At 37.4% G+C, this 27,467-nt stretch overlaps 1 protein-coding gene across 2 annotated transcripts; it reads left to right on the top strand.

Moving 5' to 3' along the window:
• Positions 1 to 1,587: 1,587 nt before the first annotated feature.
• Positions 1,588 to 25,777, top strand: LOC113117337 (uncharacterized). Of its 2 annotated transcripts, XM_026285947.1 has the most exons (10): positions 1,590 to 2,120; positions 3,060 to 3,090; positions 6,660 to 6,746; positions 10,740 to 10,860; positions 19,643 to 19,673; positions 19,778 to 19,886; positions 21,652 to 21,812; positions 22,112 to 22,241; positions 22,932 to 22,958; positions 23,463 to 25,777. In XM_026285947.1, the coding sequence occupies exons 1-10, from the start codon at positions 1,968 to 1,970 to the stop codon at positions 23,666 to 23,668; spliced, it is 1,056 nt and encodes a 351-aa protein (XP_026141732.1). In that variant the 5' UTR covers positions 1,590 to 1,967; the 3' UTR covers positions 23,669 to 25,777. The 2 variants fall into 2 exon arrangements, with proteins under 2 accessions (XP_026141733.1, XP_026141732.1); XM_026285948.1 differs by lacking the exon at positions 22,932 to 22,958 and having other exon boundaries at positions 1,588 to 2,120.
• The last annotated feature ends 1,690 nt before the right edge of the window (positions 25,778 to 27,467 follow it).

Below are 27,467 nucleotides of genomic sequence, written 5' to 3'. Positions count from 1 at the left end.
AGTAAAGGACTTTGTCATCTATGTAAGATACACAGTGCATGCAGGACACACACACACACACACACACACACATACTCTGTGTCATGATTTATGTGCCTTACATGTATAATGCATAATTAAGGTTGTCTTTAGAAACTTTATAATCAGTTGTATCCTCTCATAAATCATTTTAATCACATATATAATATAGTATGCTGCAATTCGTATTAGTAATTAATATCTATTCATGGCTATTACACTGTAGTAAAATATGTTTTTCATAATAAACTATACATTCTGGGCACTATTTAGTGATCAGCATGACTAAAGGTGGTCACAGCTGAGCTGATATTTACACAAACAGTGTACACTTGAAACACGTGAAAGTCAAAAAAGCATATACTGCACATGCAACACAAAATTACTGTGCCAAAATCAGTTGAGCGTTATTTACAACATTATTACCTGTGATCCATAGCCTCAGGCAAACGGTCCTGAGTGGTGTCTGGTTTGAAAACAAATGATTCTTTTGAACTGGTTCTTTGTAGTTTAACTGGATGAACCAGTTCACCAAATCAGACTAAACGACTCTCTCACACAGTTAGCGGCTTGACCTTTCGATTTGAGATGAGCCAATATAGTGCCAGCGTATTATGACTGTATGATGATGGGCTTTACCATCTCATTCAGCACTCCAGCATATCCAACAACAAAAAAAATATTATTTGAACTAGTTAACTGAAACCAACTGAAACCAGTTCACAGAAAAAAAAAATCTGACTTTCCCATTAGCCTGAGGCTATAGATTACACGTAATAATGTTGTAAATAATGTCAGTTTTTTTGCACAGATTGTTTTGCTTCATAAGACTTCAGTATATTATCAGGAGCCATTGTGTTGATTTTGTCCTGCCTGTATTTACAAAGTTCTGTCACGAAACCCAGATGGCTGAAAATATGGCAAAAATATAATGTAATAATTTGTTTGTTTGTTTTCACATGGTACAGCTGATTGGTTTCTTTTCACATAAGCAGCCAATAAGAATAAATCCTCCACCTTCCCCAGCTCCACCTGTATAGATCTGCTATAGGGTAATTTCACGTACATGTATGTTATATGTGTGCCAAACACATTAAAATTGCCATGTTGCCAATAAATTGCCAATAAAATTGCCAGCAAATTTTCATTTTTGGTTGAACTCTTTATTCTCTCAGAATATGAAATATATTTCTTTCTCACTACTAATCTAAATCAAAGAACCGAAATTCCTTTAAAACCGAGCAAAAGGGTCCACTATGTAAGCCTGTTTCCACTACTGATCAAAAAAATAAAAAGTAATTCACAATTCTGACTTGTGTTCTAAAGTAATAATTGCAAGATATAAATTCGCAATTGCGAGGAAAAAAAGACAGAATTGCAAGTTTTATCTTTAGAACCTTTAATCGTGTGTTTAAATCATGCAATTCTTGGGGGGTGGGGGGACTGTTCGATAGTTCTTATCTTGCAATTTTGACTTTATAACTCACAATTACGTGAAAAGTCTCAATTATGACAAAAAGTCGCAATTACCTTTTTTTTTTTGTGGCGGAAACAAGCTCCAATAGTCCACCATCTAGCTCTACTGCTGTACCACAATTGGCTGCGAGCAGCGTCACTCAATCGACAAATCCTCTCAACTCCTGACTTCCTCCTCTGCTCTGTGCGTGCGTGGGCGGCGCTGCGTGGTACCGTCTCCACAATCCTCTCTTCTCCCTCCCACGCACCCCTGACCGTGACTCTCGCGGATCCTAGGGAGAGAAGAAGCCGTAATCTGCTCCTGTTTTGAGGTTGCAGCGACCGATATCTGCGTGTTTTCCGCTCCATGCCTCCGGACTGTTTCTCCATGCCCGAGCCGCAGTTCAGATGGGGGGAGACTTAAGCGCAGCAGCGGGTGTCTGGCACGTGAACGCGCGCGGCAGGTCTCTCTGGCGGGCCATCCCGAACACGGGATGCTGAACGGGAGCCGAGAGGGTTTGTTTGAACTGGGCAGGCAGCTCCAGCAGGAAGGAGACTCACAAGCTGCTCTGCACTGCTTTTTGAGCTGCCTGCTGGGACTCACACATGTGCAGAGCTTCCACTCGCTTCCCAACTGCCTGCATCAGGTGAGCCCTGCAGGATGGAGCTCTGTCATGACTCATGGTGCATTGTGGGATAGAACCCATTTAAACGGGCGTTACATTTGCAAATCAATAGAATCTCTAGAATTGAACAGAATGCACAACTAATGCATTCGTTTGCATGCAAAACTAATTCTCTTGCATGTCATTTTTAATGATTCGATGGCACACTAACCTAAAACTAGCCATCAGTCAATGCATATTTTACACTGGCAAATGCATACTGAAACATTCATGACAGCGTATGAGCCGACACTGCAAACACACACTCTCCTATGCAAAGAGTGTGTTCACACTTGTTTTCCTGTGCACAGCAGGAGATAGATGTGCTTGAAGGTGGTCTTAAGCATCTTGTGTTTATCGTTGTGTTGCAAGCTATAACCATTTGGTTTCCATCATGTGTTTACTTGAAACATCAGGGCAGTTTATCTTATAATGTCCACTTCTAATACTTGTTTTGTTTAGTTTTTTTTTTTCTTATGTGTTCACTTCTAATCACAGACTGACAGTCCATCAGATAAAAAAACTCAGCCCTGTTTAATGATCCTTGGTTTCTCTGTTAAACTCTCAGAAATTCACAAGGGTCCCAGGCAGTGTCCAGAATATAAACAGTGGCTCTTACACAAGAGTGCTGGAATGTGTGGTATGACATTAGCCAGACAGAGTTTATTCTGACCTTACAAAATATAATACTTGAATTTGCTAATATTTATCGCTAACATTAACTGTAATATTTCATCTGAGGCATTTTGCAATACAGAAAGTTATAAGAACTAGTGTGTTACTTTTCGAGTGAGACCGAGTGAACAACCACCATCAAAAACATGACATTTAGGACGCAATATGGGAATAAGAAATTGAGGAGATATGATGCACTTGAGGTTTGAATTAACAATATTCTCTCTTTTTTATTCCTCCATACAGATCGCTGAACTCTACATCGATGACAAGAACTGTATCCTTTTCAATAAAGTATCAGCTCAGCTTCTCACTCTAAATTGTGTAAGGAACATAAAATAACAAATCTTTATTTTATCTGCACAAATATGCATTTCGCATTCAGTTTGACATTTGATATTGTTTGTGCAAAGACGTTGTGTTGTGTTATCGCAGGGCCTTTTCAGCTGAATCATTTTGAGTGGGTCTTTTTCCTAAGAGGATTTGTGGGCACTTATCGTATGTTAGCTGAAAGAGCATCACAGCTAATTAACCTGCACAGAGCCAGCATGAGCGCCGCTGTCATTATTCATCTACGGACAGCCTTTAACATCCAGGCTAGTGTTACGTGACATACATTCCCTCTTAAACCCGTGGCCTCTCAATTACTAAAGCATAGAGTTTAAACGGGCTCAAGGCTAGCAATTTCAACTCAAACGGGTCATTTACGTGACCTAATTCATTAACCAAGAGCATTCATGAACTCTTTTCCAATTAAAATCCAATTACAATACTGTACATGTGAATTGGTTTCACCATATTTGCGCTGGTCTTAACCAGTGTGCTAGTAAATAGTGGCGATCTCTGTGTAATTACATAAAACCGAAATAATTGATGTAGATTTTATCTTTTAATGGAATAAGCTATTTAATTACATGCAAAACATTACTCTGTTTTATCAGTGCACAACAAGGGACGTTGGAATAGGTGATTTGGGGAGCCCCGGATAAATGAAAGCTGTGAAATCAAAGGTTAGCGAGGATTTTATCTTGAATGTTCTGCCCTTCTCTTATCCTTCAGGACAACATGGCCCAGTGCTAATGCATAGCCTATGTATCAGTTAAAGGAAGAAGGGTAAAGTAAGGTGAAAATCCATAAACTTACTTGCTGTGGCAATTATTTTTTTCATGAAGACTGTTTTGTTCCACATTGCATCTTATTTTGGCAGAGTCGGCCACATACTGTATGTACACAGGAAAAGAGCATTTGATTGACATGCCAAGTGACCAACCACAGTCAACTTGAGAAATATGAAATCATTGATATACAAATTAACAGTCAGTAAGATTTTAGTTTAGTTAAAAAAATAAATAACATAAATTTTAACATGCATTACATTGGAAAAAATGTATGTTAAATGGTTGTAATATTTAAATATATATATATATATATATATATATATATATATATATATATATATATATATATATATATATATAGATTTATTTATTTATTTATTTATTTCAAAATAAATAAATAAATGCATCATATCAACATCAGCTACAAACTTGCTAAATATAGTGTATGTTCTTTCTCCATAGCACTCATTGTAGAGAACCGTGAGCTCAGTTATTATATAAAACCCACTTAAAAACATATATTTTATGATACCAGGCTCTCATATCTCTTCAATTACATGTATGTATGTCAGATGGATTGAGTTCTTTGCTTAAGAAGAAGATGAAAGGAACAAAATATTCATCCTGTACTCATTTTCTGACTGAAAGTCAGTACAATAGCTGTGATCATACTGTGATTGACACTTCTGAGCCGGCAAGATCAACGAGGGACACAAATGTAGAAATTGCTTTCACAGGCATGCTGAGGTAGATGGATATATACATGCCAAGCAGAAGGACACAGCCATTACATTTCTATGTTGATAAAGCGCTGCATGCATTTTTCCTCTAAAGCACCAAAGCTAGTATAGTGATTATTAATGCACACATCTGCTTTGCCAATGCAATGCACTAAGAGGGATTGCCGAGCATTCTGTTTTACTAAAGCTAGCATGCACAACTTTGTTTTAGATGCTGCTCTTTAGATTGCTGTGCTGCGTATCTGAGATTTGAAGCTGCATAATTGACTAAAATAATTGAGTCATACTGTTGACAGGGAATAAAAAAAGAAAGAAATTATATATATATATATATATATATATATATATATATATATATATATATATATATATATGAGTTTGTTAGATAATAAAATATTGATGTATACACTAAAAATCACCCCGGGATCAGCTGGTTGAAAATACATAGTACATACTGTAACTGCAAAAAACAATATTAGGGTATTTAATATATAATATTGCATTTAAAATATAAAACTCAATTTAATCTACATATAAAATACTTACCACAGGGTTATTCAAGTTAAACTAGAACTTATACCATAAAAGATATGTTGCTTAAAAAAGTTAAATAAACATAAAATTAAATAGAATAAATGTATAAAAACTTGACTTGTTTTATTGCCAAGGCAACATTTATTATTTATTAACTAACTTTAATCAAAATAAAAACAACTATAATAGTATCTCAGTGAATGGCACTGACGGAATATATACTGTATATTATACAGTATTTTAAAAAGATATAGCATTGGGACACAGGCTTTTAAGCGGATGCTAAATGAACAGCAAAATTTATTACAAAATCAATACAGAATACATTTGTACCTAGTATCTCCTCCACAGCTAATTCAGGGGTTAGCATCACATGCACCACAAATAGATTTATCTATGCTGTTTTTATTATTGTGCTGTTAGTCAGCAAATTCAGATGTTCCTCAGCCAGCTGGGATCTAAAAATATTCCCTGGGACACCTGGGAACATGCTGCTCATTCGTGGAAAAGATCATTTTAAGAGGGACGTCAGACTGTAACTTAGCACTGCCTACAATGAGATGCACACTAGATCGAACAATGCAAACTAACAGAAAAAAAAGACAATCTACATACTGTAACATAAAAGAAGGAAAAAATCATTAGGCAATGTACAGTTCACTATGGTTCAACAGTTTGGGGTCGGTAAGACTTTCTTTTTGTTTTTTCTTGTTTTTGCAAGAAGTCTCTTATGTTCACCAAGGCTGCAAAAATACCGTAAAATCTGTAATATTCTGAAAAATTATTATACTTTTATATATTTAAAAAAAGTAATTTATTCCTGTGACGCAAAGCGGATTTTTAAGCATCATTACTTCTGTCATCAGACTTTTTGTTTTCTTGTTTAATAAAAAGTAGCTAAAGCATATTTGTCACGTTTCACATTCTAACAACAGGCCCAGCTGTACTTTGTGATACCAAAATAGAAACATCAGCAAGTTCCTGCCCATACAAATAACAAATCCTGCCGTTATCGAGGTCATACATGGCTATTTTAAGAACGTTTTCCTTGCTGGTCAGATTTTTGGAACAACACTTGTTAAGAGCAAATATTATCTTCTTACACTGAGATTGTAATTGCATGCCTTTGAAAACACTAAACAAACTCTTTAGTCACTATTTATAGAACAGCTACAAGCTTTGTGTCTTTCTATAGAGCTAAAAAGAGAACGTGTCACCAACCAATCACAGTATCAAACAGTATTTGAGCTAGAATAGTGCTTTTTTTGTTTGACTGTTTAGGCGATACATTAAAGGTTCAGTGGACAACAGTGTTTTTTATTGTCTTTTGTGATACTAGCAGCTGAACATATCAGGATTTCACTGAGCTTGAGTAATTGGGTGATGTGTGCGATCATAACAGGAGACTATTCCTGGTGACAAGCGTGTCTAATCCTTCACCCGTATAAAATCAGATGGGAAAGCTCTACAGTTTATTCAGGCGGAGAAGATGTTCTACGAAGTGGCATTGATCGAGCTCACCTCTCTGCAGGCCAGCACAGGCAAGTCCACTTTTTATGGGTTTACTTTAATGCTTCTTTTATGGTGCTAATGAGTGGAGATGTGACTGTTTGATTAGAACATATCATAATATGTAGACATTCTCATCATAGCTGTGTACAATAATGTACTTGGCAACATCACACAAACAAGACATTCAGAACAGCAGCATGATTTGGAGAGTGTGTTTTATACATCTGCTTTTATACACTGGTGCAAGAAAGTTAATAGTGTGTAAATCGAGTGCTCTGGTATGAAACTCTAGATGGCACAGTCCCATAGGTCAAACTCAATCACCACCTGACACAGCTGATTGGTTCTTTTTGTATCAGCAGCTTGCTACTCACCATTCAAATACTGGACTAGTGCTTGCTGTAGCAGTTGCAGTGCCCTTCAGAAACCCTCCACCCTCCCCAGCTCCACCTGTATAGATCAGTTATAGGGTGATTCATGTATGCTATATAAGGTTATTTTATATGTGTTAAATGTGCGGCAGCAGTAGGGCTGGGATAAACGATTATTTTTTAAACGATTAATCTAGCGATTATTTTTTCGATGCATCAATTAATCTAACGATTAATTTTTTCAGACCGATTCGATTTCGATTATCTCCCCATTATTTGACTACTAACACATTAACCAGTCATGTACATTACTATGCGAGAGTTGTCGTGACAGAACCTACATTTCTGTTATTTTGTGTATTTTTGCTCAGTCAGTGAAAAAGCTCCAAACAAATCCAAATCTGAAACAATCTAGTAAAACAGTACTGATCTTTAATTCCAGAATGAGTCTGTGTTTATGAACAAATCGGTTCAGTGATTGATTCAATGGCTTAGTCATAAAGATAAGTAGGTGCATTCCAGTTGACTGTAAGTACCCTGTGAAGTAGTCTAGAGTATTCTGTCATCTTAAGCTTACACTTACACACTTAAGAATACACTACAAGTTTTTTTGCCCCAGTTTTTGCCCGATTTACTGTCTGGAGAAGTTGATGCTAGTTGCTGAAAGACAGATCCAATCTGCAGATTCGAGCTTACAGATTTAATAGAAAACCGCAAAGTGTATTTGTCATAGACTCTGACCATCATATTTAGGTTCAGTCGGATGATATTGATCATGTTTGAATTTTTCAGCCGAATTTAGAACACACGTTGTTTTCATTTGTAATGTGTCTCCTAGCAACAAGGCACACATTTCTGTACGATTTTATTGTACAGTAGTCTGGTAGTGTGCAGTCCTCAGTTGTGTAGTGTATGATGCCCAGCTTTCCTCTGTCAATATTTACAAAGTCTGTAAGTGTCCGATGCCTAGTGTTTTAAAAATCTGTTCAGCGAACAAACAGCCGTTAAGCAAAATTCCAATGAGAAGGGGACATAAATGTTCAGTTTAAAGGGCTTCGCAAATGGCATAAAATGGCATTGAGTTAAATTTGTTAGGTATGTTTGCCAGTAAAAAGAGTAGAAAATGTGAAAGGTACAGTGTAGTAATCATGTTTAAAGCAATAGTTCACCCAAAAAATAAAATTAGCCAATTATTTACTCCAATATTTATTTATTTTTCTTTTTTCAGATGAATACAAATGGAGTTATATAAAAAATTGTCCTGGCTCTCCCAAGCTTTATAATGGCAGTGAATGGGAAGTTGAGAAAAATTGCATCCATCCATGACTCCTGGGGGTTAATAATGTGATGATTTAGGTCTATCATAAGCATTATACGTTGCAATTTCTCTATATAACAGTTGCAAATTCTTTATAATTAGAACAAGGTTTAGAAGGTTACTTTCATGCATATGGTTAATTAGTCTGCAATATGCATACAAATAACTAAATAATCCACAAAATTATTAGTGAATGAGACCCAGTTATCTACTGATATATCAATGAAGTCGGCATACTAAAAAGCATCTCTGTCCATTCCAAACTTTAGTTCCTTGACAAAAGTTTGCAGCAATTGAATAGCAAATGTTGAAGCCTTGTTCCACAAAACACTGTTCTTGTTCCAAAAAACCTGTCCCCTAGGTAGGGTTGGGTATCGTTTGAATTTCGATTCTGATTCTTTTAAAAGGCAGGGTAAAAAAAAGTTTAGGATATTTTAAATGATCTAGCTAACCATTTCGATTTCGATCTGTTTAGGAAAGTGAAACCACATTTAGGACCACCGACGCACGCTATCCATGTTCAACGCGCTTCTTTGTTGGTGTTCAGTGGTTTCTTCTTCTTCCGGTCGGCGGACTAGGAATTGATACTAGGAATCGAAATTTAAACTTTTGAACGATTCCGGAAAATCGCAAACCTAGTCCTGGTTCCAATCGATACTCGATACCCAAGCCTGCCCCAAGGTCCTTTCAGAGAGCAGTAATATTTTTAACAGAGGTTTAACTTTATTTGCCCTGAGATGCACCAGTATTTATGGATGAAGGAAACCCATCGATCTCCTTCCATATAGTGGATGTCTGCCATTCCCCTGGCTGTCTGCATGCTGCTGAGACAGCATAGATCTCTAGCATGGGCAGAAAGCACAGGAGCCTAGGGAGATATATGACCACGCTATACATTACCTCATTAAAGAGATGATGAGTACCCTGGAAACGTTGCATGATTCAGCGTTTTGAGCCCATGCTGCTTTGATTTCCTACCTCTGGCCTTAACCATGCTCAGTTTCCATCATGGCCTTAGTATACACCAAACTGAAGATTTCTGTATATGTCGTGATATGGTGTCTGCAATATTCAACAGATTCTTGAATCTTGTTTAGCTTTGTGTGTTTCTTAAGGGCAGTTCACACAGATTGTGGTTTTGAATCCCATTCTGCCTATTTGCCATTGTTTTTCTATGTAAACATTCACTAGAAGGATGTGCTTGAGTGCTGCACTCACCTCTTCCAACTTCTGCAATGTTTTGAGTAGGAATGAGTAAGGAATGTTCCAGTTACGGTGACATTTGAGACCTTACATTGGAAGTTTACATGACAGAAGTTGAACTCAACTTTGCATTGAAAGTTTGGTAACACTTCAGTATAGGCACCAATTCTCACTATTAAATATTGCTTATTAGCATGCCTATTATTAACATATATGCAGTATTTTTAAAGCACACATTCTGCTTGACCATTTCCTACATCCGTAATGATACTCAATACCCAAACGTAACAACTACTAACTAGTAATAAGGAGCAGAATAGGAGTTCATTGAGGAAAAAGTCATAGTTAAGGGTTTGCTAATAGCAAGAATTTGACCTTGAAATAAAGTGTGACTGGAAGTCACTTGCCCTTATGTCACTGCAAACCCATGTGACTTTTTTTTCATGGAACACAAGAGGAGACAAAGATATGACTGAGAGGAACCATTCATTCATGCATCAGACATGACTATTTCTGGCACTCACATGAGTGTTCCAGGGAGAACTAGTGTATAGCGGATGTCGCGATTTCAGTGACAGTGGCATCAGTTTCTGTCTCTTCCTCACACAGAATGATTGTTAGACTTCAGAAGATTTGGAATTTGCTTTTCTTCTTGTAACTTCAGAGAATTTCGATAATGGAAGAATGGCCAGTACATTTTTCCAAAACATCACTTTTTGTGTTTGGTTGAAGAAAGAAAGTCATGCTAGTTCAGAACAAAATGAAAATTGGAAAGGAATTGCTCTTTATTAAGCTAGATTTCAGAAAAGAAAAACAAAAAACGTCAGGTCTTCGTTGGTAGTCAGGCAGACAATATAACCGTTTAGCAATTTTCTTGCAATTGTCTTTGAATGGTCAAAGCTGCTGGTTCCAGCTGGTCTTCCTAAGCTTCTGTTTTTTTATACGTCTCATTTCCTTGTAAGAACATTTGAATCTGTGGGTGTGTTGGCAGTGATCAGACGTCTCTCCTCTCACACCCTCCCTCCCTCCCTCCTTTCCTCCCTCTCTGTCTTTTTCACTCTTGTCACCGTCTTGTTGCCTCTGTACGTGTGAGTCTCTGTGAGGTTTCTGACAGACTTTGTGTGAATCAGGGTCTCAGGAAGAAGGAACATTGGGAACATCAGGATGTCTGTCTCAAGAGGAGTTATCAGAACAGGCTTCACAGGCCCAGGATCTTGAGAGACTGGCTCATCTCTGCATCATGAGCAAAAGGTAGGAGACTAAACTGACTGTGAAAATGACTCTATATATTCACAGATTGAAAATAGTTTTCAGCAGAATAATTGTGACAAAATTGGCAAGCCAAATCTAGTAAGTAAGAGTAATTTCTGTGAAGCATGTGTATTAATAGAGGGAATTTAGTGACCACTAATAGTCTAGTTGCATGACTTCAGAAGATGCATTCAATCAGTCTTATACAATTTGGCACAGAATTAATACTTCGTCATTTTATTTGTGGTGACTGTCCACACTTAAATGTCTTGTTTATGTCTCACTCAAGAAATACTTGACTGCTTCTGTAGTAACTTTTCTTTAAATATAAACAAATGCCAAAAAAGAACGTTTATCTGCATTTCTTAAGTGAATTGTTTCATTTGGTATTATCCAGAGTAACCAGAGTTTTTTTTTTTTTTTGTATGGGCAGAATTTCTACCTAATTTGACCCTTTGAGTACTATAAAAATATATAAATATTATAATCTAAATATAATACCTTGTAAATTTAATATAACTTATTTAATTTGAATTGAATATTGAAATATATACAGTTTACCTACATACAATTCAAATAACATTCCATTATGTCATATTCTAGCATATTCTGATTTGACTTAAAAACTTAATATATATGGTGTGTGTGTGTGTGTGTGTGTGTGTGTGTGTGTATGTATATATATACTGTATATATTAGGGCCGTGAAACAATTAATCGTGATTAATCGCATCCAAAATAAAAGTTTTGGTTTACAAAATATGTGTGTGTGTACTGTGTTTATTATGTATAAATAAAAGCACACACATACAGTATATGTTTTGAAAATATTTATGTGGTTTTTGTTTACATGTATACAGTATATTCATATAATTTACATTATATCTAAATATATTTAACATATACACATAGCATATTTTTTAATATACACATATATATACATATTATGTGAGCAAAATCTTTTATTTTGGAAGCGATTAATCACAATTAATTGTTTCACGGCACTAATATATACAGTATATACACAGTGTATACATGTATATTAGTTGTTTCCAGACCTGTATGTCTTAGATCATCTATTTGATTTGGCCCTTAAAAATACACACATATGTCTTCATTCATATATATGTATGTTATTGAAGTGCAGTTAATATTTTGGGATTTAAATAACATTTAATTTATGCTGCATTAAGAGTCCCCTATTATACTGAGTTAAGTGAGCACCCATTGGGAGAGAGGAAGAGAAAGGTGACTTGTGTTATGTGAGTCTCAAGGTTTCAAATGTTACTGGGACACTCTGAGTGAGGTGTCCTCTTTCCTCCGGGGTATGAGGCGTTCTTTTGTAAGGCCACTAGCACATACGCTTGAGGACATTTATGACCCCCAGTTGGCACTGGTTGGGGACTTAAAGCATTTAACCTGATTGTCCCAGGCAAAGAGACAGCTTGCTGGTGCCGCAGGAGAGAGCATGACATTAAACTTGAATGAGAACGAGATTGTTTTATTGCTGCCCCAATAAGATATTGTTTCACAGGACAATGAATTGAGGGGGTATCCACACCATTTGTATGTAATCCCTTAAACTCTTTGGATTGAGTTACTGTTGAAACCTGAACAGAGTAGATCTTCAAGGTCTGCCGGTCAAGTCGGACAGCAGTCATGGTTGAAGTCGTAGGTATTTCAGCTTAAAAACACCCAAAATATTAAGCCAGCTCACATAACCTCATTATGTCTCCAATTATGAAATAATATCATCTAAAGGGTCAATGACATGACACTTATTTATTGACCTGTTAGTTGGACTACATGACTTTGTTAGTAAGAAATCATATTCATATTTAGAGGGGAATAAAGCTTAAAAAGTGTCCTGAAAACAGTTCTGATCAACTGTTCTGATATTATAATGAATAAATAAATAACAGAATGAAATTATTGAACAGAAAACCTTATAAGTGTTTTGGCATAATATTATTACCATTATTTCTTAGAATGATGGATGGATAGATAGGTAGATAGATAGATAGATAGATAGATAGATAGATAGATAGATAGATAGATAGATAGATAGATAGATAGATAGATAGATAGATAGATAGATAGATAGATAGATAGATAGATAGATAGATAGATAGATTCGGTATGCATATGTACCAAACGAATCATTCTAATTTTTCCGAAAATTCAAATAATAAATGGCGTTTTGACGCTCTTTGATGTGACGCAACAGATCGCTGTTATGAATGCCTCAGCTCTGATGGTAGCTTGTAGCTCCATCATCCCTTCCTCCTTACTACTACTTTTACAATAAATAATCATGAATGAACAAATCGTGCCATAACACATAATACATAATACATTTATTTTTAAAGTTCTGTTAAAGGTCAAATTTTTTGTGTTTTTTTTTTAAGCTTTGATTGTTTACAGTGTGCAATATGTTTCGCGTGTAAAAAATACAGTATTTTTCACACAATTCACCTATCTGTATACCGCTGTTTTCACGGTCATAAAAACGGGCTGATGACTTCCTTGTTCTATGAAGTCCCTCCTTCAGAAATACGTGACGAGTTCTGATTGTGCCAGCGGTTCCTGTGCTGCGATTCGACAGCAGCTGAGTGCATGTTGCCCTCCTGGAAACGCGATTGGGCTAGTTTTGGACTAGTTTTGAGAAGCAAGTGGGCAGGATTTGTTTTGAAAACCTGGCAATCCTGATCTGAACGCACGTGCTGGAGATGTACTTATGATCACAGAACGCCTTTACTGACGAGATGCGCATGAAAATCGCGTTAGATTTTTTTGCACAGCCCTACCATCTAGTTACCGATTGAGATTGAGGAAGCTGTCCTCAGCAAAATGTGCTGCACATAGTTTTACATGTGGATTATAATTTTCGGGAACCGAGTTAAACATTAATTGTAACCATTAATCTCCAAGTACAGCGTCTCTGGGAAGCCCAAACAAGGATGATTGGACTCCAAGATGAAAATAACAGCTTTTCGACGACATGGCGACAAACACAAACGCAGCTCTTCTTCTTCTCCGTCGGACAAGGCCACGCCCACTTTTTGTGTATTCATGTGGGCGGAGGTTAGTCAAAAAACTGTTTTAGTGACTTCATTACTGCAGGAATGTAGTCTAGAGGGATGTAGTCCAAACGGGTCGTTTTTTGGAGGCGAATTCTGTTAAAATCTCGCTTGACACTGAACTTTGAGCTTTAGAATTTTATAGATATTATTTATACTCTAACAACAACATTACACACTAACTAAAGTTTAAAACATGGGATCACGAAGAACGGGACCTTTAATAATGAGACAAAATTGCAGCCCTATGGAGTGAATAGGAAGTGGTTCTGCCTCTTGAATCTTTCAGTGTCTGGGCAGGAAATGCTCTTGTAGCTGAGAGCTTTGCCATGTTGTGTCCGATCAAATGTCCTCTGAGGACAATCCAAAACAGTGCAAACCAACACCTAGTCATTATTAATTAAAGCAGAACCATAATAACCATGCTGACATATGTATTGGCTTTGAAAACATGCTTTGGACATTCAAGAAAGAAGTGCGGAAGAGTATAAAAACATGACATTCAGAACATTAAGAGAATGTGAATGATTCAATAATAAATGCACATCCTATATAAAAAAAAAAAGCTAAATAATGTACAATACAAATAATTTTACCAAACAATGATGCATTCAAGATAATGTAGTGCTAAATGATCACATGAGGAAAAATTTCCATCCCAAATCCCTAGGAAATTTGTCAATATACAAGGGGAAACTGTCATCCATCCAAATAGCAGCGTTCTTCACACACATGCCAGGAGTTCCAGCCAAAAAGGAGAGAATGCCATATCTATGGCACGGGCGGCACATTTCCAATAACAGCACACGTGTGCCCGGATTTGTTGTGACGGGTGCAGTAATGGATCCGCATGCCTCAGAGAGCCTGACTGAGGTGGGCTATGTCTGTGGCTTTCTGTATCTGTGCTTAAATAAAGCAAAGGTGCAGGCCAGAGGGATCAAATGGAGCTTAATGCCTATGTGCTCTATTTTTTTTTTTTTTTTTAAACAACCACTTCCCAATACTATCTGTAAATGTAGTTAAAATAGACTTAGAAGAACAGAATCTACATGAATAATCATGCTATTGACTGTGAGTCAGAGGATTTTTGATGAAGGGCGCACATTGTTTGCTCCTCTTTGGTGCCGGAGTAGTTCTTCGTGCATGTCTTTGTTATTTAAATTCGTCTGTATTTCCTTTACACATAGCCTAGGGCTTCTGTAACAGATGCTCATATGTACTGAACCCTATGAGTCATGTGTTTACCATGTGATGACTTACAGGAGTAGGGCATATTTACTCCTCGTGCTATTTATACAGTATGCAAACTGCACACAGTCCATGTAAATTTTAGCATTCTTTTTTTTATAATACTTATTATGGAAATGCTATACTTTAAAAAAATTAACATTGTGAATCTAATGTTTTCAGACACTTACAGCACTGCCTGTTAATTGCAATGAATGATAAAATGTATTATAGTCTACATTTTAATTTAAAGGCAATTAGCGGAATTGTTTTTTTTATATATATATAATTGTGTTTTTACTTCTGTGTAATTACTTCTATTTTGAAATATTGTTAAACTACTGAAAGTATTGACAGCCATTTGTGGCAACTAAGATGTAGGGCTTCTTTAATCTTTAATTTGGACACAGGCACAATTTTTATTATTTTAGCAGCTGACCAAAACATATTCAAGTTACCATTATATGCCTGATTAAATGAATTACAGCTTTTTAATATGTACCTCCACTCTTTTTCAAGGGACCATTAGTAATTGGACAATTGACTCAAAAGCTGTTTCATGGAAAGGTGTGGGCTATTCTTTCATTATACATCTATTAAGCAGGTAAAAGGGTTGGAGTTGATTCTAAGTGTGCCATTTGCATTTGGAAGCTGTTTTGTGAACCCACAACCACATCTCTCCGTCTCCATATAAAGTGAAACGGACAAGCACGATAAAAAGACGAATGGTCGATGATCCAAAACATACAGCAAAAGCAAAAAGTGGAATATTCTGCAATGGCCAAGTCAATTTCCTCATCTCAACCTGATTGACCATGTATTTCACTACGGCCTTGCTCTCAGTTGTTGAAGCTCTAAGACTGGCAAGAGCAGAATCCAAATCTTAAGTATTTATCCTGCTTGATCTGTCCGCTGCTTTTGACACGGTTAACCACCAGATCCTCCTATCACCGCTACTGGCGAAAGGCATCTCAGGAACAACACTTCAGTGGTTTGAGTCTTACCTATCAGATAGGTCCTTCAAAGTATCTTGGAGAGGTGAGGTGTCCAAGTCTCAACATCTAACTACTAGGGTGCCTCAGGGCTCAGTTCTTGGACCACTTCTCTTCTCTGTCTACATGGCATCATTAGGTTCTGTCATTCAAAAACATGGCTTTTCATACCACTGCTATGCTGATGACACTCAACTCTGCCTCTCATTCCATCCTGATGATCCGACAGTAGCTATTCGCATCTCAGCTTGTCTAACTGACATTTCTTCCTGGATGATGGACCATCACCTTCAACTCAACCTTGCCAAGACAGAACTGCTTGTGATTCCAGCAAACCCATCGTTCCATCACAATTCCACCATCAAGTTAGGCACATCAACCATAACTCCTTCAAAAACAGCTAGAAGCCTTGGAGTTGTGATTGATGATCAGCTGACTTTCTCAGACCACATTGATAAAACTGTCTGATCCTGCAGATTTGCTTTATTCAACATCAAGAAGATCAAGCCCTTTCTTTCTGAACATGCTGCACAACTCCTTGTTCAAGCTCTTGTTCTGTCCAGGCTGGACTATTGCAATGCTCTTTTGGCAGGTCTTCCAGCCAATTCTATCAAACCTTTACAATTAATCCAGAACGCGGTAGCAAGATTCATTTTTAATGAGCCAAAAAGAATACATGTCACACCTCTGTTTATCAATTTGCACTGGCTTCCAATAGTTGCTCGCATGAAACTCAAGGCATTGATGTTTGCCTACAAAACTACCACTGGCTCTGCACCCATTTACCTAAATTCGTTACTTCAGACTTATGTGCCCTCTAGAAGCTTGCGTTCTGCAAGTGAACGTCGCTTGATTGTGCCATCCCAAAGAAGCACAAAGTCACTTTTACAGACTTTTAAATTAAATATTCCCTTCTGGTGGAATGAACTCCCCAACTCAATCAGAGCAGCTGAGTCCTAAGCCATCTTCAAGAATCTGCTTAAAACACATCTCTTCCATCTTTATTTGACCCTCTAACTTTAACACTCACTATTCTAGTTCTATTCTTTAAAAAATCTAACTACCTTTCTAATCTTTTTGTATTCTATTTTCTTTTCATTTGTTATGCAATTGTATATGTGTGTGTGTGTGTGTGTGTGTGTGTGTGTGTGTGTAAAGACCTCTAAGTAGCTTGCTCTATTCTTTTATTTATTTTTTTATTCTATCTGTTTTCTTTTTATTTATTATATTAGTTAAAATCCCATGCTACGTGTACTGTGTTAACCTAACTTAGACTTGTTATAGCACTTATATATCATTGCTCTTTTTGTTGTTTTTGATTGCTTCCACTGTCTTCATCTGTAAGTCACTTTGGATAAAAGTGTCTGCTAAATGAATAAATGTGAATGTAATGTAAATTTCACTAAACTAAACTAAAGACAGAAAGACTAACACACAAACAACAACGGAAGTCAGCTGCAGTAAAGGCCTGGAAAAGCATCCATGTTCATTAATTCCAGACTAAAGTAAATCAATACCTGCAAAGGATTCTCAACAAAATATTCCAAATGAAATTTTATTTATGATTATATTTATTTGGCCAATTACATTTGAGCCCATGAAAAATGGGGGGACTGTGCATCAAAATGGCTGTAATTGCTTAGCATTTTATTTAATATTTTTGTTGAACCCCTTGAATTAAAGCGTAAAGTCTGCACTTCAATTTCATCATGATCGTTTTATTTGTAATTCTGTTGTGGTTGCATACAGAGCAGATATGGACCTAACTGTAAATGTATTTATAATTATGAAGTTGAAATTTAGCATATAAAAATATATTACATTTAGATATAATATAAAATTAAATTATAGATAATACAGTAAAATGTCAATAATAATCAAGTACTTTACATGTTCAACATATCAAAATAAATGTACTTATTTAAAGTACAACAAAATACTATTAAAATGATTTAAAATGTACTTTAAATTAGACTTTTTGATTTGGCATTATTGCAGAGTGCACTTAGTTATGAAACTGTGCTCTCTGTGTACTCTCATTGTGTGTCCTTTTATTTATATTAATATATATGCAAACAGTTTTTTTTAAATAATACTTTTAATATTTTTTAGTGCACTACAAAAGCATGTCCAAAATAATTAAGTGCTCTTCCTTTTCACAAGGGTATAGTATGCAACATTAATCTGTATGAACAAGAGCATGCTGTATACTGTATCCCACAATGCAACATCCTGGCCTTCCATTGCCACTATGATGAAGTGATATATTTTTACTCAAAACTGGATTAAAAAAGAATAATATATATTTTTAATTAATTAATGCATTTAATTAACAGTTAGCAGTATGCTAGTATTCCTTTTTGAATTCAGACAAGGGGACAGTGCTCTCTGTCAAGGCTTTCTCCAGTGTCAAGAGAGTAGTTATATAAGGTTTTACAGCGGGTGAGAGATCCAGTGAATGTCAAGTGTTTGTCTAACAGACTCTCTCTCATCCCCACTTCCTTTTACATCCACCCATCTGCTGTAATAAGTTTTGATAAGCAAATAAACTTAATTCTAAGCTGATAGTTATGTCCTAACATGTTTTACTGTACTGACTAGTGTTATGAAGTATTATGGGTTTTGCTTTGATCTCCTTTTATATATTCCATTAGATGGACTGTTACTCTGTTGCTCACAGAACACGTCAATATTAATGATCCGTCTAGTTTATTATGTTGAAATATGTGATACTATACTAGACCCGGTCTGCAAATACACTCTTATTCTCTCACTCTTTATGACTGTGGAAATAGGAAAAGGTCAACCGAGTCCTGAGGGCGTAATCAATGATATAGATTTGCTGATCAATGATAGATAACATGTACATGAATCTCTCTCCCAGACAGACACATTCTCTTGTGGGTTTCCATGTGTTTAGGGCACTATGGATGTACACTACACATTGTGTATGCATGAAACAACCCGAAAGTAGGGGTGATCCGATCACGATCGGACGATGGTTAATGCGCATCTCGTCAGTAAAGCCGGTTCTCTAATCAGCGTTTAATTCCATCAGGTGCATGATTTCACATAGAGCAGCTGTTACTACACAGAGCCGTTGTTAACTGAGAAGATGCACCAAAAAAACGCCGAAAATAAAAAGTGGATTTGCGCATCTTCAATATTAAAAACGGCACTGTGTAGTAACAGCTGCTCTATGTGAAATCACGCACCTGATGGAATTAACGGCTGATTAGAAAACCGGCTTTACTGACGAGATACGCATTAACCATCGGCCGATCGTGATCGGAGCACCCCTACCCGAAAGGAATATTGTATCCCACAGAGTGACCTCTAGAGATAATATCAGTTGTGATTTTCTTTTTTTAAACATTTAATTTGTAATAACATAAAATTGTATTTCAAGAAAATGTTTACGGATGCTAAATAACCATTTTGGGCCCTAATTTCTAACATTTGTGTCACTCTCCATTGCTTTCAGACCCCACCTTGCATTAGAATACAGTGGCAAGGTATGTACATTGTGTTTTATTTATTTATTTATTTTTTTGTTATAGTAATCTCACTTCTCTAATCTATACAATATGTATATATAATTTTTTTTTTCTTCATTTAGGCCACTAAAATCCACCAGAAGGCTTTTGGTAACGATCACCCCATCACAGCCCGGAGTCTGGAGCTGCTGGCCACTGTCTATGCAGAGATCGGCAAAACAGAATATACAAGTATTGGAAATGTCTTCAGTATCAAATTGGCACTAAAACATGATTTGTCAAAACATTACAGTACATCAGTTACAGAAGGCTAATTGTGCTTATAAAATTGTACCTTAAAAAGGGACAGTTCACCCAAAAACTTGAATTACTTACCCTCATGTCGTTCCAATTGTTGAATTAAGTCCTTATTTATGTTTTCTTTGCACACAAATTTTTTTTTTGTAGCTTTGTAAAATTACGGTTGATCTACTAAAGCCACCTGGACTATTTTAACAATGTCCTTACTTCCTTTCTGAACCTTGAATGTTGTAGTTCTCTTGCTGTCTATGCCGGGTCAGAAAGCTCTCGGATTTCCTCAGAAATATTTTAATTTGTGTTAAGAGTTTGGGACAATATGATAGCGAGAATTTTCTATTTTGGGTAAACTATCCTTTGAAGCTAAATCTTTGAGAAAATCCTTCATATTTGTATACTACAAATTTTGTTAATGCTGTAAAATTATTATACAGTAAATGGTTTTGGATTCTTCTTTAAATGTTTAAAAGAATGGTAAAAAAAATTACTAACCATCAGGCCATCCAAGATACAGTTGAATTTGTTTCTTCATTGGAACAGATTTGGAGAAATTTAGCATTACATCACTTGCTCACCAGTTGATCCTCTAAAGTGAGTGGGTGCCATGAGAGTCCAAACAGCTGATAAAACATTACAGTCAACCACAAGTAATCCACAACACTGCAGTCCGTTGGTTAATGGCTTGTAGAGCGAAGATGCGTTTATACAAATCAAATACTTCAAGACATCTTTACAAGGTGTTGCAAAAGTCGTGTGGATTAAATGTGGATTATTGTGATGTTTTTATCAGCTGTTTGGACTCTCTCTGTTTTGACGGCACCCATTCAGTGCTGAGGATCCATTGGTGGGCAAGTCATGTATTACAGTACCAAATTTCTCTAAATCTCTTCTGTTCGAAAAACAAACTAATCTATATTTTGGATGGTACATTTTCAGAAAATGTACATTTTTGGTTAAAGTATTCTTTATATTTCTTTTGACAGTAGTGGCTATTTACAGAACCATACCAAACAGAACCAGAACCAAAGCTTATACAAACATACCTACTTTACTGTACACTCTAGGCCCATACAACCCAACAGTCTTTTACATTCTAAGTAAAGTTATTTGATTGCCATAGTAAAATATCCACGTTCTAGTGAAAGCAGCTTCTATTTTCCCCTTTTGAGAATGTAAGAAATTGTACTACATCTACTGTACATACTGTGCAGTAAAAAAAAAAAAAAACCTGCAGAGCTAAATCGCCTGAATGAGTAAACATTTATTCCAAGAATGCACTTTCTGTCTGCAGCTGATGGTGTTTTAGATCTCAGGCAGAAAAGCCATGTCGTGTCTTTGACAGTTTGAGGCCAGGGCATTTTTGTAAGCAGAAATGCCTTGCTAGTTTCTGGAGGGACGGGTCGTTCTGCATCTTCCCTATTGCCTTTTGCATGGACGATGAAAAATGTATTGTATAGCGCAGCAATGTGTCATGAACGTCAAACTCAGCTGCAGAGTCAGCTTTCTGGGAGAAAATGCTTTCGCCACAACATATCACCTGCGTGCCACTGTGTCATAGCTTCAATGCTAAATTATTCTCTGCTAAACGAGTTTCGTCATGCAAACTGGTCCGACTAGAAACAAATATGCATGTTGCTTTTTGCTGATGTGATGTCAAATATGTTGTTTTGCAGTTTGTGAAGTGCTTTTTATTTTCCAGATTCATTGGGAGAGTGTGTGTCGACTCTTTCCAAAAGGTTCTCAGCCACCGAGTCATTCAGCGACGCTCTGAGTAGCATCTCTCATAGCCATAAAGACAGACACTCGGAGCTGCGACACAGAAAAGAGCCATACATACAACAGGAAACTCCTAACACAAAGGTAATACTGCAGCCAATGACATCGTGATAAAGATAAACAAAAAACTAATGTCTTAGAAATGTACAGTACTCTTTGCCTTTATGGGTTTATATTAGTACATTTAAATGTATTAGTTTTTTAAAGTAAATAATTGAGAAATTTTATGAGTTGCACCAAATGACATTTTACAACCTGGAGTAACCAGTATTATCAGATTTTTATTTTTTCTTCATTTTGATATAGAAGATTTGTATCATTCTGACATTTTCTTTTTTTACATGCATTCTGGAAGTCAGTAGTTTTGTCTTTTCTGATTTCAGGTCATAAATGAAAAACTGCCCACCTCTATTCTGAAAAGGTCCAACGTGAGCAATGTGGAGTCAGACTCATCACGCAAGCGGAAAACCGAGAGGCGGGTTCGCTTCAGAGAGCCGGAGATCACTGTTCATGGTGAGTTCAAACCAACCTGCTCTAGCAATCCCTAAAATCTCCAGAGACTCTTTGAACTGTTCTCTAAAGTGGATCCCTGCATTATTAAGAGCTGGCACTTAAAAATAGTCAAGTAAATTAAACATGTTGAAGTGGGTTGTAAAATATTGTTTCCATTGAGGTCTGCGGTTAATGAATCCCCTCGTTTTGAAAAAGAAAAGAAGGGATGCACAAACATACCCAAGTGATTTACTTCCCAAATTAATTATGCATGCAAATTAGGTAGTGTTCAATCTGTGCCAACAACACTGTTATGTTAATGAAACAAGAAATACAATTTTAGGAAGGTAGTTATTCAGGGTCGCCAGTGTAGTTTGTTTAGATGCACAGTTTGTCTTTCTCTCAAGAGCTTATTTCGAAAGGCCTTATTGCAAAACCTCATGTGTTTCTATGTCTCCAAAGATTTAAGTGCGGTCACATTAGAGGAATTTCACAAGCAAAGCTCTTTTGTCAGTTGTCTTTGTTGTAGAGGCTTATAAACCAAGCAGCATTCTGTTTCTCAGTGAAGCGAAATCAGCTTGACCAATTTGAACTTTAGCCCTCATGCGATGTGGATTACTATTGAAATGCCTGGATTTTGTGGAGTGATAAATGTGATTTTGACTTTATCTCAAATCTAAACCATTCTTACCTGTTATGTTGGGTTTCCAGACATTCCATACTATGACTGTTTAGGAGGTAAGTAGATAAGAAATGTGGTGGGTCTCTAAAAATGCATGAAAAGATGCATGATTTTCTTGCATGAAAGCTGGGACTCAGAACAGCCTGAGCATGTATAAGTAGCCCATTTCTGTGGTTTCATAAGTTTACATGAATGGAACTACAGTTTGTTTGCCTTTGCCTATTAAATATTACATTGAGGTATATAATGCATGTATAACCAGAAGAAAATTACCTGTGAATGTGCAAATTTAAGTATAAAAGGAATAAAAACTATATATAAAAAAAAAAAAAAAATAGAGCATATTTAAAGAAACTTCGAAGCCCTGCACAAGAGATGTAGGGGAAAATAAAATTATATATAAAGAGTGAATTAACAAATTGCAATAACTACTTTTTAATTGCTGTGAAAATTAACAAATTCTTAATTTGTGGCTATGCTAAATATGTTTTTTTTTTTTTTTCTGCATGTCATATGGCTCTGCTTTACACTGTTTTAGCATTTCAAATTTTGTGTTCCAGTCTATGACACTCCCCAGAGCCGTTTGCACCTGGCCCTGCTCACTTGCCTGTTCCTGCTTCTGTCTGCGCTGGGTCTGGCACTGTACTGCACGGACCGCCGGAGACCCCAGCGTGCATGCGAAGAGCTGCAGACGGCACTGGCTGTGTACCTACTTCAGTTCAAACAGATTGTTTGGGCCTGCTGGATCTGGCTGACCATGCAATGACCATAACTGACCACAGGGGGCACCAACAGGCAGGAAAAAAACCCTTAAAAGGTCAGGATGTCTTTTGAAGGACTTTGGAGGAAATTAGAGCTAAAGAATGGTCCTCTTGTTTTTTTTTTTTTTTTTATTGCTTTATTTTGACTGTTATAACCAGACTGGCCACCAGTCAAATTTTCTGAGGATGTTCAACATCCACCTCTTTGATTTTGTGGTTGATTAAAGGCCATGTGCTTTTCACACCATTAAGGTATGGTGTGCATTTCTGCCCTTTATGGTGGCATAGCTAATGCCACATCCTCATTATACTGAGCCGTGTATATTTAGATCTCTGTATGTAGCTGTTTTTTCCTGTATAGCGGTTCTGGATGAAATGTTTTAAAGGAATAATTCACCAAAAATGAACATTTTCTGAACATTTTCTCATCCTCAGGTCATCCAATATGTAGATGAGTTTGTTTCTTTATTGAAACCGATTTGGAGAAATTTAGCATTCGATAAATGGCTCACCAGTGGATCATCTGTAGTAAATGGGTGCCGTCAGAAAAATGTCATGATTCAAAAGTATTCCACACGTTTTGTGAAGCAAAAAGGCATTTGTGAGAAAACAAATCCATCGTTAAGACGTTTTAAAACCCTTTTACTTGTGAATTACTGTGATGTTTTTATCAGCTGTTTGGACTCTCGTTCTGACGGCACCCATTCACTGCAGAGTATTCATTAGTGAGCAAGTGATGTAATGCTAGAAATCTCCAAATCTGTTCCGATGAAGAAACAAACTCATATCACTCTGAGGTTGAGTACATTTTGAGTACATTTTTATTTGTGGCTGAATGTTTCCTTTAAAGCATCTTTTGGTCCTTTTGCAAAGAATACTTGTGCAGCAATATTAATTAAAACCTTTAGCACTCAGAATTATACTAGACTGTTGAGAGAGAAAACAAATGAATGAATTCCATCCACAGGTAGAGCCCGACTGATATATTAATAGGTCAGTATTATCAGTTAAATAAGGCATGCAAGACATTGAATACTTTTACAAGCCTCTAATAAGCTATATGAAAAAGAGCCACATGTAACGGTGAGTACATGCATAATATCATGTGCATTGTCACAAATAGTGACATTTTAGTGCAGAGAAAGCGTAGACACATCGCATGTGCTTATAGAATGAGTAAACGCATCCTGCTAGTGCTGTTCTTTGTGCTTTATATAATATTTACCTCAAAGTTTTTTGTCAAAAATTTGGGGATATAAGTAGCAATATAAGGGCTCTCTGATTTAAAGAGTGAATTTAGGAAACTGCTGAAATAATTTTACTGTATTACAAAAATAAAGGCAGAATTGAGTTGGAAATATGTTTATCCTCAGACATATCCAAGAATGCATTCATTTTCATCCAGCTTCAAAACATCTTAATGTTTTGATTTTGGTGCAACCCTGTCATTTTAGTTGAATAAAAAATGAGAGCAAAGACATGATCCTCATTTTTATTGAGGATTCTCCCGAAATGTAAGTAATTTCATAATAGAATTTAAATGTTATATTGTTATAAGTAAGATGTCATGTGCTGCAAGCAACTCCCCAAAAACTTAATTATAATTTAATTTCATAAAATATTATTTTCTTCTCTTTACTGTGAACACTCATTGACTCATTATTGATTATTATCAGACCCGAATTCAGTCAGGCTTTACATACTGTATTGTGCACACTGTATTCTCTATGAACCAATGTATCACATTATATGACCCTTTTAATGTCCAAAACTACTTCATTTATCCAATGCTTTTATTTTTAATGCACTCGCTGTACATAATGTGGTTGAATGTGTCTGTGGAATGCAAGAAAATGCTATTTATTGAACTAATAATCAAATAGGTTTAGAATACAAATATGCGTTTTATGCATTTATCAATTATGTACAGTAAATGACACTAATCATTGTTAAAGAATATATTTCAATGTAAATGAGAAAAGAGAACTGGCACAATGACGACACCTTTAGCATTTATCTTTACAAGAAACGAAGGGCAAAGCTGTTCTGTTAAGCACAAACGTTTCCATCTGCCACGAATTCTCTCAGAAAGAGATTTAAGACTGAAGAAAGATGAGTTGGCCATTTAATGTGTCATGCAGTGTCAGATTTACCTGGCAAATGAAAAAGAATGTCATTTTAAACAGCTAAATGCTTTATAATACTCGCACTATTTAAGTTTCTGTTTTACATAAACCTGTACCAGCATCTTGGCTTAAGCCTAATAATGGTGCAGTCATTTGTTTTACTATGTTTTATAAGAATTTTCTTTTTCTATCTTTTTTTACTGTTCCACTCAAGTTTTTTTACACTTTTAGTCTCTTAATCTTGCTTTATAGAAACAGCTGTTCAGTATCTATTTTTCTAGTTTTTGGGGAAGCATTTTCTATCAAGTTCTATCAGCCTTTGGTTTCTAGTGTCAAAATTACTTATTTTTTTCATTAGCACACAAGTTGGCATGTGTTGCTTGAATTAAAGAGACAGTACACACACACACACACACACACACACACACACACATATATATATATATATATATATTGTGACGAGTCAGCTGCCTCCTCCCTGATTATCACCGGCACCCCGTCCTAAATCGCCGCCCTTCACCAGGCTCCCGACTGGAGTGGGTGTGTGAGAGGAGGGGCGCTGGACGAGTCAGGGCTGGCGGCGTGTGATGGGGCACACCTGAAGGAAGTGGAGCCTCATTACCGCCGCTGTTTAAAAGCCCAACGCGCCTCTCCTCAGGAGACCGGTCTCTTCCCCGTGCATGCACACTGGTGTCCTCGTGGGTCCAGGAAGGGTGCGTTGAGGGACTCCCGCGCCACCAAGACGTGAGCTGCCGGACCCGCGATCCGGATGGGAACCGCACCCGTATACACGGCCGACGGGCCAGGATGCCGGGCCGTCCATCCCCTACCAGCGCCGCGGCCAACGAGAGAGACGCGGCCGCTAGGAGAAGCCGCCGCCCCTCGCGCCCCGGACCAAGGAGGGGAGCGCGTGCGGCCGCCGGACTCCGCCCCTTGCCTGGACCCTTCCTTGATGAACACTGCCCGACCTACACAAATCCCGCAGCACGACGAGGACACCAGATTCCCTGTTATTTTGGACACTTTCCCCCTTTTGGCCACTTTTATTCCCTTTGTTTTATGATTTCTGTTAATAAAAGCCTCTCCGAGGCCTGACGCCACGCCCACTGTGTCTGTCTTGTGCTCCTCCCGTGACACTGGTGGAGAATGCGGGCAGGCGGAGCCTAGACAGCGCAGTTGGGAAACGTCTGGTGACGTCACTCCCTCTCGCTTGCAAACGTTCGTGAGAACCCAGACTGGGACGGAGGAAAACTGGGGACAGCCTCCCAGCCACACAAGGGGTAAGTGACTTTTCCATTGTCATTTTACCCTGTGGTTGGTTGAGGCTGTCACTAAAACCCGGTTTCTCTGTCCCTGTTCTGGTGCGCTGCGAGAGGGAGGACCGCCCGGAGAGGAAACCCCGCCCACTCCGACCGTTTGGAGCCTGGTTGAGGATGGTAGCACTCCCGTGTGGGCGGCGCCCTGATGACGGGGATGTCGCTTGGGAGGGGGAATGTGACGAGTCAGCTGCCTCCTCCCTGATTATCACCGGCACCCCGTCCTAAATCGCCGCCCTTCACCAGGCTCCCGACTGGAGTGGGTGTGTGAGAGGAGGGGCGCTGGACGAGTCAGGGCTGGCGGCGTGTGATGGGGCACACCTGAAGGAAGTGGAGCCTCATTACCGCCGCTGTTTAAAAGC

The sequence above is a fragment of the Carassius auratus genome, chromosome 17, assembly GCF_003368295.1.
Source record: "Carassius auratus strain Wakin chromosome 17, ASM336829v1, whole genome shotgun sequence".
Taxonomy (NCBI): Eukaryota; Metazoa; Chordata; class Actinopteri; order Cypriniformes; family Cyprinidae; genus Carassius; species Carassius auratus.
This window is presented reverse-complemented; position numbering and strand designations above follow the sequence as displayed.

Coding starts and splice junctions, on each gene's coding strand:
- LOC113117337 (XM_026285947.1), top strand. CDS start 1,968: ATGCTGAACGGGAGCCGAGAGGGTTTGTTTGAACTGGGCAGGCAGCTC. Junction 2,121..3,059: donor TTCCCAACTGCCTGCATCAG/GTGAGCCCTGCA, acceptor TCCTCCATACAG/ATCGCTGAACTCTACATCGA. Junction 22,959..23,462: donor ATACTATGACTGTTTAGGAG/GTAAGTAGATAA, acceptor TTTGTGTTCCAG/TCTATGACACTCCCCAGAGC.